We start from the raw sequence: 16461 nt of genomic DNA on the forward strand, positions 1-16461 counted from the left end.
TTTACGCGCCTCTTTCTACTGGGCTGACTACTGAAAGTTATCGTACATTTTGTGATAAATTTACTCCATTTAGACAAAGTACCTTCATTGAATCTTTATTTTCTTCCAAATCATTAACTGAATGCCAATTTCACGTCGCTGTAATGGCTATAGGATGAGATTTATACATCTTCTCTCGCTGCGTGCGTTTATTTGCAGCATTTAATGCCCTGTAATATGTGACAGTCGTCTGCCCACTACTACCGGGTGGCGCAGTTCTGGGTAGCAAGTTTCCACAGCTACCGTAATGAACTTGGGCCTTGCCAAGATCTGACGCTCTCCCCTGCCTTTCCTCCTACAGATCAATAGCGTAGGTCAGTGATTATCACTCGGCGGCCGCGGTGGTCTCGCGGTTCTAGGCGCGCAGTCCGGAGCCGTGCGACTGCTACGGTCGCAGGTTCGAATCCTGCCTCGGCCATGGATGTGTGTGATGTCCTTAGATTAGTTAGGTTTAAGTAGTTCTACGTTCTAGGGGACTGATAACCACAGCAGTTGAATCCCATAGTGCTCAGAGCCATTTGAACCATTTTTTGATTATCACTCCAAACCCTTCAGCTTAATTAATATTATGTTAGGTCATGAATGAAGCGTCGCCACTGGGCAGGATTAGTTGTCGGAAATCTTTCGATATCAGGTGTTACCTGGGTACAGAGTTCGTATTCCAAGATCAAGATCCTTCTAATTATTCTGTACCTTTTATTCAGGCATTCTTCGATTCAAGGCGACAACACCAAGTGCATGAATAATGAGTTGAAACATTTGCAAACAATGTTTCATTACTTCTCTGCCAATTATGCGTAGCCAGGAAATACAGCATCGTTCTCCTTTGATATTATCCACGCCTAAATTGTCACTGCTGCTTGCTCTTCCTAGACTTCTTATCCCCGACCCCTCTCCCTGGATACCATATGCATCTTCCTTAACCTTGAAACCTGATTCGGACTACTTAAGAGCCTCAATTATTCGATCTAGTTGGAGGATATGTGTCTTAGGAAAACCGGTTTATTCGGATAATAGAACTGTATAGTTTTATTTAACAATTTTACGTGTTTTTATAATAACATTAATCCCTTTCATTATTACAATCGCAAGTACAGCAGAAACGTAAATAGTACAGCATACTAAGCAAAATATATATAACACACATGAATTTTATATGTACGATACATATGTGTAGAATTAACGTTTAAGAATATCGTTAACGTTGGTGTGTCTAAGCAATTTCACTCACTCACGAGAAGGTAAGTCACTAAGTCACGAACTTCTTTCATGTCTGATACATGATGCTGTTCGTTTCATTCTTGTGTTTCAGATGATCGCTAGGCAGCACCAAAAATGTATACTCACCTGAAGCAGGCAGTACGTGTTCATCACCATTTTCTGGAGTACTAGTTGGTAGCGTTACTTCTCGGAAAGTCATTGATATCAGCTATTATCTGGCTGTAGAGTTCGTATACGAGGATCAAGACCTTTCTAATTCTTCTGTAGCGTTTGCTAAGGCCTCCATGTGTCCGTGACGAAGTTTACTATTTACTTATCCTACATGATTTTGAGTCCAGGATTTGCACCGTCGACACTCACCCATTCTCGAAAGCCTCCTACACCACATTCCGGGCAATTGTGTTCTTTTAGCATATTGATCGTTTCAGTCATATCATCCTGTTTGTTATTTTCAAATAGACTTCGAGAATTTTCCGCCATACTTAAAAATTTTATTCCAGGCTTTCCACCATACTTAAAAAATTTATCCCAGGCTTTATTCAAATTCTATTCCTTTACATTGACCCATGCTGCTCCGGTCATGTAGCACGCATCCTTCGAATCAATACATCTTAACAGACTTTCTTCTCCCTCCTCTACTCTTTCTAACAATAACTCACCCAACAATTCTTTGCTGTTTTACTGTCTGAAAGTCTCAATAACGTCTTGATTCGCGGGCTGTAGTAAGAACGTTAGGTTGGTTGGAAGAAACTTAACTTTTATGAAATTATCCTTTTCGTTTAAGTGACGGATGGGACGGTCTTGTGCCAAGCAGCAGTAAAACTTACTCCCTTTTTACCACTATTTAACTAATGAGATTTTATAGAGGATACAAAACCTTCAATAAACCACTCCGTGAAAATCGCTCTATTCATCCCGGCGCTGTTTTGTGAGATGTAAACAATAGGGATCGCAGACGTATTAACGTGTTTGAAATAACGAGATTACTGCTTTTACCGATGAAGAATACATGCAGTCGGTGGCTACGAGTAACGTTAGCGCAAGCTAAACCAGCCATAATACATTCGATTATTTTAGGATCAAGTTAGCAAATTCGCGACTTGAAGCAGGGCTTTTTCTTCGCAGAATTTTCCAGTTGAGCCCAGTTTCGTTAGCATTGTGTACGTTTTCCAGAACATATTCTTCTCCCTCAGATAGTTTGATTTTGAAAGAATCAGCTACTTTAGAATCTGCAGACATATTTCTCCTTGTATTTGAAAGTTTAACTGCTTTAAGCAGCCCGTACTTGCTTTAAAACTGACGCTCCTGCAAGATTTTCATTAAATGGAATTGCCGTTTTGGGTTCTATTTGTGATTTTTTCCGTCTAAACAACTCGTAAACGGAGATATCCGTGTCAGTGCCGTGCTTCATAGTTTTACGACCTGTCGATACATCATTAGAGTCAAGCTCGGATTGTCATTTGCGATGCTCGTCATTTGTAATTTTATGCGAGTAATTATCGACTTACCGAAACTGTACTCATTAAATAATGTGGATGGACGCAGATTCACGTGCTTCTAACCTTTTATTGATCTTGTATTTATCCGTTATACAAGGCATTTGATATTGCAACTTTATTTTATGTGGCAAATTTGACACAAGTGACAGTATCAGAATGCAAACGGTTAGTGTTGTCGGCAGCTCGGCAGTGGCGTGCGTGTGCCATGGGGCGGCAGGGGGAGGATAATGGACGTTCTACTGTGACTCACACTGAGAATGCCCCCTCCAATCCCCTCCCTCAAACCCCTCCGCCTTCCACAGCCTGAAAACATCACTAAGTCGCTATAATAACGCCTCCCGGTCACCAGAGGTTACTATAGATCAGCAGTAGAGTTGTAATACTACCTTAGGCTACCACAGATCATCGTATGTAAGCATAGACTACAGTAGATGTCCTAGTATCTTTGGTCAGTTAATGTCGTACTAACGTTACCTGTACTTTAGGTGTGATGCATACCTACCGGAAGTTATTTTTTTATGATCAGTGTCTTACTAGATTCTCCCAGCAATCAGAGGTGGTTGAACCGTCTAGGAACTGAATTGCGATATGTAAAAGGCTGCAATACCCGTGCAACATTTTTGTTCAGTTGAAACTGTCAGTGTTTAAGTGAGCTTTTATTCGAAAATTGTTGATTAATAATGTGAAACAGAGGGATGATTTAGTAAAAATGAAGAAAACTATAGATAATTCTCATATACTTCTAGAAAAAGCAATTTCCTGAAAACAAGGTAATGTGCAAAAAACACAAAACAAAAATATATCAGACATTTCTTTGCTTCATTACTTCTTCGACCTTACATTATACATACTTCCGTCATTTATGAACAGTCTTCGTATTTATCAATAATAACAGGAGAGTCTTGCCTTTGAACATGATGATGAACGTTCTATTGAGTACAAAATAACAACAATAATGACCTGTTTTTTATGTTTGTGCATCTTAACTGAACTTACATCAAAAGTAACTGCTTTTGTAACGTGAAACTGCAGAAGTTACTCAGCTGAGTAATTATACTACTTGTGAAATGTAATTTATATTCTATAAGGGTGTAGCATATAGAATGGACTAACAATGGATGACGTGCAATTATAATATGTGCAAAACAAACAAACAAACAAAAAAGCTAAGATAAGTTGTAGGCTCCCAGTTTCTCTCTTACACATTAATTTATGTTTGTTGAACCACCAGTTCTGTCAATACGCTCGGTAATCCTAACATTAACTACGTTATTTATTTACTGCAGAAAAGCTACCGAACAATATTTTTGGTTGAGCACAGATCTCTAATTTTTTTAGTTGTTTGCAGATGGAGAAAGTTTTTCTACTGGTAAACCATTCTGTAGCCCTTCTAGTTGTGTCCTGTCCACCTTATGACGTTCTTGGGACCACCCTTCGAGAATCTAGCGTCTAGAGCGACGTTCCAGCGCTCAATTGTTGCGAACGTCCCGTGCGACGTTGTTGACCTGTAGAGTCGCCAAGAAATTTTTTGCGTTTTAGCAAGACGTTTTTCACAAGTGATTTAACCCTACTGCTGTGTATTACAATCAGAGGTTCTGGTGTTGTTGTTACAGAATCAGCAGTAATGCTGCAAGTGCTCTCTCCCCGTAGGCGTCCCTCTTCATGGCACAGGGCGGCACGCTGCGACAGACTGTGGGACTCCTGGAGGACATCAGGCTGCAGTTCTGCCGGGGAGACAACAACCAACTGACGCGCCACCGGTACCACAAGCTTTCAAACAACGTTTACTGCTACTGTCAGGTTAGCACAACAAGGGCAACCGTAACCTCAGCTAAAGTTAATTGTGATTCTTTACGCATAATGAGCATAATGAGCATCCCCCATTCGGATCTCCGGGCGGGGACTACTCAGGAGGATGTCGTTATCAGGAGAAAGAAAACTGGCATTCTACGGATCGGAGCGTGGAATGTCAGATCCCTTAATCGGGCAGGTAGGTTAGAAAATTTAAAAAGGGAAATGGATAGGTTAAAGTTAGATATAGTGGGAATTAGTGAGGTTCGGTGGCAGGAGGAACAAGACTTCTGGTCAGGTGACTACAGGGTTATAAACACAAAATCAAATAGGGGTAATGCAGGAGTAGGTTTAATAATGAATAGGAAAATAGGAATGCGGGTAAGCTACTACAAACAGCATAGTGAACGCATTATTGTGGCCAAGATAGATACGAAGCCCACACCTACTACAGTAGTACAAGTTTATATGCCAACTAGCTCTGCAGATGATGAAGAAATTGAAGAAATGTACGATGAAATAAAAGAAATTATTCAGATAGTGAAGGGAGACGAAAATTTAATAGTAATGGGTGACTGGAATTCGAGTGTAGGAAAAGGGAGAGAAGGAAACATATTAGGTGAATATGGATTGGGGCTAAGAAATGAAAGAGGAAGCCGCCTAGTAGAATTTTGCACAGAGCACAACTTAATCATAGCTAACACTTGGTTTAAGAATCATGAAAGAAGGTTGTATACGTGGAAGAACCCTGGAGATACTAAAAGGTATCAGATAGATTATATAATGGTAAGACAGAGATTTAGGAACCAGGTTTTAAGTTGTAAGACATTTCCAGGGGCAGATGTGGACTCTGACCACAATCTATTGGTTATGACCTGTAGATTAAAACTGAAGAAACTGCAAAAATGTGAGAAATTAAGGAGATGGGACCTGGATAAACTGAAAGAACCAGAGGTTGTACAGAGTTTCAGAGAGAGCATAAGGGAACAATTGACAGGAATAGGGGAAAGAAATACAGTAGAAGAAGAATGGGTAGCTCTGAGGGATGTAGTAGTGAAGGCAGCAGAGGATAAAGTAGGTACAAAGACGAGGGCTGCTAGAAATCCTTGGGTAACAGAAGAAATATTGAATTTAATTGATGAAAGGAGAAAATATAAAAATGCAGTAAATGAAGCAGGCAAAAAGGAATACAAACGTCTCAAAAATGAGATCGACAGGAAGAGCAAAATGGCTAAACAGGGATGGCTAGAGGACAAATGTAAGGATGTAGAAGCTTATCTCACTAGGGGTAAGATAGATACTGCCTACAGGAAAATTAAAGAGACCTTTGGAGAGAAGAGAACCACGTGTATGAATATCAAGAGCTCAGATGGCAGCCCAGTTCTAAGCAAAGAAGGGAAGGCAGAAAGGTGGAAGGAGTATATAGAAGGCTTATACAAGGGCGATGTACTTGAGGACAATATTATGGAAATAGAAGAGGATGTAGATGAAGACGAAATGGGAGATACGATACTGCGTGAAGAGTTTGACAGAGCACTGAAAGACCTGAGTCGAAACAAGGCCCCCGGAGTAGACAACATTCCATTAGAACTACTGACGGCCTTGGGAGAGCCAGTCATGACAAAACTCTACCAGCTGGTGAGCAAGATGTATGAGACAGGCGAAATACCCTCAGACTTCAAGAAGAATATAATAATTCCAATCCCAAAGAAAGCAGGTGCTGACAGATGTGAAAATTACCGAACTATCAGTTTAATAAGCCACGGCTGCAAAATACTAACGCGAATTCTTTACAGACGAATGGAAAAACTGGTAGATGCAGACCTCGGGGAGGATCAGTTTGGATTCCGTCGAAATGTTGGAACACGTGAGGCAATACTGACCTTACGACTTATCTTAGAAGAAAGATTAAGAAAAGGCAAACCTACGTTTCTAGCATTTGTAGACTTAGAGAAAGCTTTTGACAATGTTGACTGGAATACTCTTTTTCAAATTCTAAAGGTGGCAGGGGTAAAATACAGGGAGCGAAAGGCTATTTATAATTTGTACAGAAACCAGATGGCAGTAATAAGAGTCGAGGGGCATGAAAGGGAAGCAGTGGTTGGGAAAGGAGTAAGACAGGGTTGTAGCCTCTCCCCGATGTTATTCAATCTGTATATTGAGCAAGCAGTAAAGGAAACAAAAGAAAAATTTGGAGTAGGTATTAAAATTCATGGAGACGAAGTAAAAACTTTGAGGTTCGCCGATGACATTGTAATTCTGTCAGAGACGGCAAAGGACTTGGAAGAGCAGTTGAACGGAATGGACAGTGTCTTGAAAGGAGGATATAAGATGAACATTAACAAAAGCAAAACGAGGATAATGGAATGTAGTCAAATTAAATCGGGTGATGCTGAGGGAATTAGATTAGGAAATGAGACACTTAAAGTAGTAAAGGAGTTTTGCTATTTAGGAAGTAAAATAACTGATGATGGTCGAAGTAGAGAGGATATAAAATGTAGACTGGCAATGGCAAGGAAAGCGTTTCTGAAGAAGAGAAATTTGTTAACATCGAATATAGATTTATGTATCAGGAAGTCGTTTCTGAAAGTATTTGTTTGGAGTGTAGCCATGTATGGAAGTGAAATATGGACGATAACTAGTTTGGACAAGAAGAGAATAGAAGCTTTCGAAATGTGGTGCTACAGAAGAATACTGAAGATAAGGTGGATAGATCACGTAACTAATGAGGAGGTATTGAATAGGATTGGGGAGAAGAGAAGTTTGTGGCACAACTTGACTAGAAGAAGGGATCGGTTGGTAGGACATGTTTTGAGGCATCAAGGGATCACAAATTTAGCATTGGAGGGCAGCGTGGAGGGTAAAAATCGTAGAGGGAGACCGAGAGATGAGTACACTAAGCAGATTCAGAAGGATGTAGGTTGCAGTAGGTACTGGGAGATGAAGCAGCTTGCACAGGATAGAGTAGCATGGAGAGCTGCATCAAACCAGTCTCAGGACTGAAGACAACAACAACAACAATGAGCATCTAAGTCTCATGTATCATATTTTGTTTTTCTGAATGCAGGTAGGTTTCCTTCAAGATTCCAATACACCATATAATTCAACTATCTTATGGATACAATTTAATCTCCGGTCAATACGACGGCCTATTGCTTCCGTACGTGGAGGGCTTGTATGGCCGCCTATTGCTGCCCCTGTAAACTCGCCTTTATCCATGTACTGCTTCCCATGTAGTCATCCTTCATTGGGCCAAACAGACGATCTTTTTACTCTTTATGGTCTCCTGTTAAGTGACGAGGAACCCAACGGGTATCCACACCTGGCGGACGATTGTGTGAGCACGACCAGGAGAGACGTCCACTTCTGCAGCGAGGTTCTGGAGTATGATTCCTCCGTCACCTCGAATGAGAGTGTCCGCACGTACCAACACTGCAGAGGTCACAGCCGTGTTCGCCGGCAGGCACGCGGAAGGTCGGACAGGTTTGCGCACCTTCTTGCGGTGATGACAGACGCCTCTCCCAACGATTCACCTTGCTTTTGTTCACTGCCTCTTCGTAGACACTTTGCAAGCGCCTTTGAATCTCCGCTATGTTATGATTTTCCGTCAAAAGAAACTCAATGACAGCTGTCTGTTTACAATGCACTTTCGCTACAGACGCTATTTTTAAGGGAACGTTTAGCGCCACCACTCATCGGAACTTCATGAAACTACTGACTAAAGTAGGAATATTCCGAGATGTCCCACAGCAAATTGCGCGGCCGAGAAAGAAAGAGTGTTTCATTGCTTATTGGACGGCTCTCGTACAACAGGCTTTTTAAAAATTGACAGCGTATTCAAACAAATACGCAACTGCATCGTTAATAACAATTAAAATGATTTTGTTGATGTGGTAATAATGTGATGTATCACAGTTAAGATTTCGGCGTCACAATTAGATGTATTTTAAACTGTCCTTTGTAACAGACTCTTAGACAGATCGTGTAAAATGTGAGACTATCAAGAATTTCACAGAGCGAACATTTTTGATATTACATTTAACTAAGTATCAGCTACAAAACGAAGCATATTGCTTGGAGTATCAACAACAAAAATCTTTCGAGGATCAGATGCCTCTGAAATCAACTACGACAAACAATGGCAGCAAGTCGCTTTTCACTGAGGTTTACTGCAGGACTTCGTAGAAAAAAGTTTCGATTACCGGAAGTAAGAGAGAGCTGAAGAAGAAAATATATCCCATGGGATCCATGCAGCCCCGCCCTCTTGTATTTAGATGCAGAAGACGTTGTTGTATGGTATCGAAGACGAAACGAGGAGTATAATACAGACAATTTAGTGCTATGTCAGTTGTGTTTATTCGTGGAACATACCGAAGAAATGAGATACTGTTGTACTAGACGGATACACACTCGTCGATACAACGGTGGATTTTTTGGTTTTCTATGGGAGGAGTCAGAGTGGATACTATAACATACAAAATATTGTTGTTGTTGTGGTCTTCAGTCCAGAGACTAGCTTGATGCAGCTCTCCATGCTAGTCTATTCTGTGCAAGACTCTTCATCTCCGAATAACTACTGCAACTTATATCCTTCTGAATCTGCTTAGCGTATTCATCTCTTGATCTCCCTCTACAATTTTTGCGCTCCACACCACTCTCCAATACTAAATTGGTGATCCCTTGATGCCTCAAAACGTGTCCTAGCAACCAATCCCTTCTTCTTGTCAAGTTGTGCCACAAATTCCTCTTCTCCCCAATTCTATACAGTACCTCTTCGTTAGTGACGTCATCTACCCATGTAATCTTCGCATTATTCCGTAGCACCACATTTCTAAAGCTTCTGTTCTCGTCTTGTCTAAACTGTTTATCGTCCATTTTTCATTTCCAAACATGACTACACTCCAAACGAATACTTTCCGATAAGACCTCCTGACACTTGAATCTATACTCGCTGTTAACAAACTCCTCTTCATCAGAAACGCTTTCCTTGCCATTTGGTCCCCAAATAACAGAACTCGTTTACTTTTTTAAGTGTCTCATTTCCTAATCTAATACCCTCAGTATCACTTGACTTCATTCGACTACATTTCATTATTCTCGTTTCGCTTTTATTGAAGTCCATCTTAAGTCCTCCTTTCAAGGCACTGTCCATTCCGTTCAGCTGCTCTTTGAGATCTTTTGCTGTCTCTGACAGAATTACAACGTCATCGGCAAACCTAAATGCTTTTATTTCTTCTCCATGGATTTAAATTCCTACTCCAAACTTTTCTTTTGTTTCCTTTACTGCTTGCTCAATATACAGTTTGACTAACATCGGAGATAGGCTACAACCCTGTCTCACTCCCTTCTGAATCACTACTTCCCTTTCATGTCCCTCAGCTCTTAACACTGCCATCTCTTTTCTGTACAAACTGTAAATAGCCTTAAGCTTCCTGCATTTTACCCCTGCCACCTTCAGAATCTGATAGAAAGTATTCCAATCAACATTGTCAAAAGATTTCTGTAAGTCTACAAATGCTAGAAATGTAGCTTTGGCTTACCTTAACCTATCTTCTAAAATAAGTCGTTGGGTCAGTATTTCCTCACGTATTCTAACTTTTCTACGGAGTCCAAACTGATCTTCCCTGAGGTCGGCTTCTTCTAGTTTTGCCATTCATCTGTAAGGGATTCGTGTTAGTATTTTGTTACCGTTACTTATTAAACTGATAGTTCGAAAGTTTTCATACCTGTCAACACCTGCTTCCTTGGGATTGGAATTATTATATTTTTCTTGAAGTCTGAAGGTTTCTCTTCTGTCTCATACACCTTGCTCACCAGATGGAAGAGTTTTGTCGGGGCTGACTCTCCCAAGGCTGTCAGTAATTCTAATGGAATATTGTCTACTCCCGGGTCGTTGTTTCGCTTTAGGTCTTTCTGTGCTTTGTCAAATTCTTCCCGCAGTATCATATATTAATTGACTTTATTACAACATAGGTAATATGAATTGCTCAACTTCGTACATACCATTCCCACAGGAATCTTATGAGTATTCACAGCTGTCTCTGAACATAAACGTACCACTTGGTGCAAACAAAATACAAGTATCGCACTTAGAGTTCAGCTGACAATAACATTCATAGAGAATCCCGCCTAAAACATTGATCATTCACTTGTGCTTCTGTCGTCTTAGACGATGATCGCGGTATGGACTGAGGGGTACTGTGCTCGCCATTGAGAAGAAGACCTGTTTCGGCGGAGCTATGCCGGTGTTGATCATTCGTCGATGTATGTGGCTTGTAGCGATTACCTTTTGTTGAGGTTGCTTTGCGGGGTACCAACCTTACTTTGGCACCTCATTCTTCGGACGACTATTTCAGTCTTTTCTTAGCTGTAGAGTTAAGTTTGTGAGTGTGTTTTGTGCGTGACTGTAATGAATACTGATTCCTTGGTGACTTTTTTTTGGGGGGGGGGGGGGGGGGGCTGAGAGATAGAACCTTGAACCTTGTCTCGGTACATAACCGATCCTTCTCAAAGAACACCAGATAATCTTTGAATGTTCCCATTCGACTGGCAAGCTATCATAGCTTGTCACATATCCTCGATCTATGAAACACTGTGTAGACTGGCTGATTAAAAGTCTTCTGGATGTTGTACCGCGTCCTTATATCAAATATTTTAATTATAATTTTAAAACCTACGTCTCAACCATATTACAATTTACTCCCTCAGGGCAAGACTAGTTTTGGGAAAGGAAAGATGACTGTATTTATTGTGTCAATAAGTCGTACTTTTGAAAATTGAATGACCCTAGAATATAATAGGCTAGTGATGATGGAAGTCTCAGGGTAGGAAAGAAGCTATTGGTGAACTAGTCGATTTGTCAGTGTTAGGTGACAGTGTGCAAATCAACACACGGCTTCTTGTGGGTACGTTTTCTTTTTGGTGTGCATGGAAATGCACAGACGGTTCCCATGTAGCTGTTTGTTTAGGATGACGGGTCCCTGTGAGGTGAGGGTTCTGCCGCGCAACCGCTGCCGGCCCGTTGGACTGGGATAGCTGGTAACAAGGGCGTCGGAAGTTTGTAGCCTTCCTCTCTACTGATGCCATCGGGCTGCTTCATAATTTCACCATGACTGTTCGTACAGGGCACTGGCTTCCTTGATCAATATTGGCTGTCCACAGGCGCAGTGGTGTTCCGCCGCCGCCGATATATTATGCTGTGCTAATCGCACGTAGCATTCATATTCCGCTACTCGTGTGCTAATTGGTCTCCGTATCTTACCTATGTAGCCAGCTTCGCACTCACAACATAGTTCTTATACTCTTACATATTTAGATTGTTGACTACATCCTTGGGGGAACCTATCATGTGGATCCTGTGACTGCTGACGACCTTCCCGTATGGTAAATGCACAAGTGGATCAGTTTCTTCTTTGTCCTCTTCCCTTGTTTTATTTTAGTTAGCTTTGGTCGCCTTTCTTATAACGCTGTTATCCGAACCGTTGGCGCGAAACGTGTGGTATAGCTTCCTTATTTCTTCCTTTATGTTCTTAGTACCACTTACCCAATGGGCACGGGCAGTTGGTATGTGCAGAACTGAATACTTCTGAGCTGGGTGAAGCGTGTAAGCGGGAGACGGCCTCTGTGGCCGAGCGGTTCTAGGCGCTTCAGTCCGGAAACGTGAGACTGCTACGGTCGCAGGTTCGAATCCTACCTCGGGCATGGATGTGTGTGATGTCCTTTGGTTAGTTAGGTTTAAGAAGTTCTAAGTCTAGGGAACTGATGACTTCAGATGTTAAGTCCCATAGTGCTTCGAGACATTTGAACCATATCTCTGCGTGCAGGTACCGATCTGTGTGAGTTGGTTTCGTGTATACTTTGTGTCCTAGTGAACCATCTGGAGTTCTATATACCTCCACGTCAAAAAATGTAAACACTCCGTTGTTTCAGTATCGTGGGAGACCTGTATATCCTTATGCAGGCTGTTTACATGCTGAAGGAAATTTCCCAAGTCCACCTTTCCTTGTGTCCAGGTAACAGATAAATCATCTACGTACTGTAGCCAGCATCGGGAGCGTAACGATGCTGAGGCTATGGTTGTTTGCTGAAAAGCTTCCAAGAAGATGTCCGGAGCGACTTGGGAGAGGGGGGGGGGGAACCCATTATCACTCTATCTACTTGTTCGTAATATTTTCCCCACCAGGTCATGTACGTTGATGATAGGCCTTTCTTTTTTGAGTCATCATACTTCTGACTGGTTTCACGCGGTCCTCCACGAGTTCCTTTCCTGTGCCAACATCTTCATCTCAGAGTAGCAATTGCAGCCTATGTCCTCAGTTACTTGTAGGGTGTACGGCATACACTGTTTTTCCCCTCTACAGTTCGTTCTAGTACCATGGAAGTTACTTCGTGATGTCATAACAGATGTCCTACCATCCTGTCCCTTTTCCTTGTCAGAGTCCGCAGCTCGTGGTCTGGTGACTAGTGACGCCGGCACAGTAGTTCAGCGTGTTCGGTCAGAGAGCTGGGCGATCTCTGTAATAAAAAAATTGCTTGAGGAGATCAACAACAACCTTCAACGGATGTCTTCTGACTTCCACTACGACAAAAAAAAGAAGAGGTGTCTAGTGTCGCTGCCTCTGGATCACGGAATCCTGGCTTAGATTCCCGGCTTAGTTGCGGATTTTTCTCCGCCGAAGGACTGGGTGTTTTGTTATCCTCATCGTTTCATCATCATTCGCGAAACTCGTGAGATTCGACTGAGTAAAGATTGGGAATTTGTGCGGGTGCTGGTAACCTCGTAGTCGAGTGCCCCACAACCCAAACATCATCATCAGCTTGTCAGTGTTTTGAATATATTCCTTTCGTTGCCGGTGCTGTGAAGAACTTCCTCACTTCTTATCTTGTTAGTCCATCTATTTTTCGACATCTTCTGTAGTATCCCATTTCAAATTCTTTGGTTCTCTTCTTTCCTGGTTATCCCACAATACATGTTTCACTACCGTACAATGCTGTTCTCCAAACGCACTTATCAGAATTTTTTATTAAAAACGAACTGGGTGTGATACTAGTTGACTTCTCTTGCCTAGGAGTCCTGTTTGTGCTAGCGGCATTCTGCTTTTGATATCCTCATTGCTCCTCAGTCGTGAATTATTTTGCTGCCTAGATAGCAGAATTCCTTAATTTTGACTTCTTTGATATTACCAATTAAGATGATAATTTTCTCGTTGTTCTCTTGTTTGCTGCTTCTAATTGCTTTAATCTTTGTTTGATTTATTCTCTATCCATATTCTGTACTCATTACATTATTCATTCCATTCTACACATCTTCCAATTGTACTTCACTTTCCCTGACGACAGCAATGTCATCAGCGAATCGTATCATTGGTAGCCTTTCACCTTGAATTCTGATTCCACTGAGTACTTCCGTCATTAGTTCTTCGATATACAGCAGAACGGGAGAGCCGAAAAACAGTACCCCTTTTTTACACTCTTTTTAATTAGAGTACTTCGTTTATCGTCTCCCAATCTCGTTGTTCCCTCTTGATTCTTGTACATATTGTATATTATCAACCTTTCGCCATAGCTTACAACTATTTTCCACAGAATGTCGAACATCTTGCATCATATTAAATTGTAAAAACCTTTCTCCAGGTTGCCTGGATTTTTCTCCAATCAAGCTTCCGTTATCAGTCACAACACCAGAACTGCCTCTCAGGTATCTTTCCCTTTCCTAGAGCAAAGCTGATTGTCATCTAACAGGTCCTCAATTCCCTTTTCCATTTTTATGTATATTATTCTTGTCAGCAATTTTCGGAATTGTGTGAATGGTGCTTTTCCGAATGGGAGATCCTATATCGTGAGACTCATACATTCTACACACCAACTCGAATAGTCGTTTTCTTGCCACTTCCCGCAACGATGGAATGTTATCTACCCCTTCAGCCTTATTCGAGCGTAAGTTATTCAAAGCTCTTTTAAGTTCTGATTCTAATACTGGATCCCGTATCTCTTGAATATCATATCCTGTTTCTTCTCCTATCACGTCGTCAGACAAATCTTTCCCCTCTTAGAGTCCTTCAATGCACTCCTCCCACTTATATCCTTTCTTCCTTGGTTTTAACAGTGGAGTTACCGTTGCACTCTTAATGTTGTCACCCTTCCTTTCAGTTTCACGGTAGGTTGTTTTCAATTTTCTATATGCCGAGTCAATACCTCCGACAATCATTTCTTTTCTGGCTTCCTCACGTTTTTCCTGCAGCCATTTCATCTTCGCTTCCCTTCGTTAGCTACGTGACTTTTATTTCCATATTCTGGAAATTGTCTGATCGTTTGAGTACTTTCTTCATCGATCAGCTGAAGAGTTTATTGTGTTAACCATGGTTTCTTCGCAACTACTTTCTTTGTACCAATGTTTTTCTTCCAAACTTTAGTGATTGGGCTTTTTAGAGATATCCTCCTCAACTGAACTGCCTACTGCACTATTACTTATCACAGTATCTATAGCATCAGAAAACTTTGAGCGAACCTCCTCATTTCTTAGTACATCTGTATCCCACTTCTTTGTTCATTGATTTTTCCTGGCTAATCTTGTAAACGTCAGCCTACCCTTCATCACTACTAAATTGTAATCTAAGACTATATCTGCTTCTGTGTACACCTTACAATCCAATATCTGATTTCGGAGTCCCTTCCTGACTGACATGTAATCTAAATGTAGTTTTCCAGTAAATCCCGGCCTTTTCCAAGTATGACTCCTCCTCTTGTCAATTTTGAATGGATTATTCGCTGTTAACTAGCTGAAATTTATTGCGGGTATCAATATTTCTGCCCTGTCTTTCCTAGTACCAAGTCCATATTCTCCCGTAACCCTTTCATTTACTCCTTCCCCAGCTACCACAATCCATACTAAATTATTCGCATACTAAATTATTCTCTCAGTATCCTCACGTACTCTCTCTATCTCTTCGTATCCTGTCGTTAGTTGTGTCCTGTTTCTGTCATTGTCACCTCCCCCTCGGCCGTCCCTTCCCGGAGATCCGAACGGGGACCTAGGCCGGAATCTTTTACCAATAGAGAGATCAACATGATACTTTTTTCAGTTACAGGTCACAAGTCTTATGGACACACAGTACATGTTTTTAATGCAGTAGTTTGCATTGCCTTCTGCATCAGCAAACCGTTGATCATTGCTGATTATTTCGCCTTTAGGGCCCCAAGGGCAAGAGAGTAGTCTCAATCTCCCTTCGCTCTTTTGCCCTCTTTTACAAGGCCGTTGGCAAAATGAGGGTGACTTCCGATTCTGGAAGTCTTTTGTCGCCATTCCCGATGATTTTTATTCATAATTTAAGCAGTGGCGGGGTTCTGACTCTGGGCTGAGGACGTTTTTATTAGTAATCACAGACGCTAATCCTTTTTTTCTTTTCTTGCCTAATTCGGTGTTACGCCCCTCTTCCCCAACCCCTTCACTTTCGTGATTGTAGAGGAACTTACATGAAATAGGTCTTTTTGCCACCACAACTTTGACCCTAAAAAAATAATATCTGTGCCAGTTTAGGCGTTGGCCCCTAAGTACACATATCCCAAAAGCTCTACCTAAACTAAGAGAAGGGGAAGAGAAAGGGGAGAGGGAGTATAATTTTTTAGTGCACATGTTGTGTTTTATTCAGTTTTAGTTTTTTTAACTTATGGAGTGAAGTCCGGGGAACCCCCATGTAGCCTTGGACAAATCTTGCACTTCTCGAAATTTTTGTGGGAGTTGTCGGCACTTTGAAGACAGAGGGCCAAATCGTCGGCATAGGCGGTGCAGCAAAATCGATATCTACCCAGCAACGTTCTCGTCAGACGTTGTCACAGGCCACGTAAAATGGTTCTATGGCAAAGATGTACAGCAGCGCCGACAGGGGTCACCTCTTTTGCATCGAGCACCTGA

General features: G+C 41.5%; 1 protein-coding gene across 1 annotated transcript in view; it reads left to right on the forward strand.

Moving 5' to 3' along the window:
• LOC126356315 (uncharacterized) overlaps window positions 1-16461 on the forward strand; it is a 92527-nt gene that overhangs the window by 643 nt on the left and 75423 nt on the right. The window contains exon 2 of the mRNA XM_050007320.1: window positions 4410-4559. Coding sequence (XP_049863277.1) covers window positions 4410-4559 — 150 coding nt within the window. The remainder of the gene's footprint in view (window positions 1-4409; window positions 4560-16461) is intronic.

Source organism: Schistocerca gregaria, chromosome 1 (assembly GCF_023897955.1).
Source record: "Schistocerca gregaria isolate iqSchGreg1 chromosome 1, iqSchGreg1.2, whole genome shotgun sequence".
Taxonomy (NCBI): domain Eukaryota; kingdom Metazoa; phylum Arthropoda; class Insecta; order Orthoptera; family Acrididae; genus Schistocerca; species Schistocerca gregaria.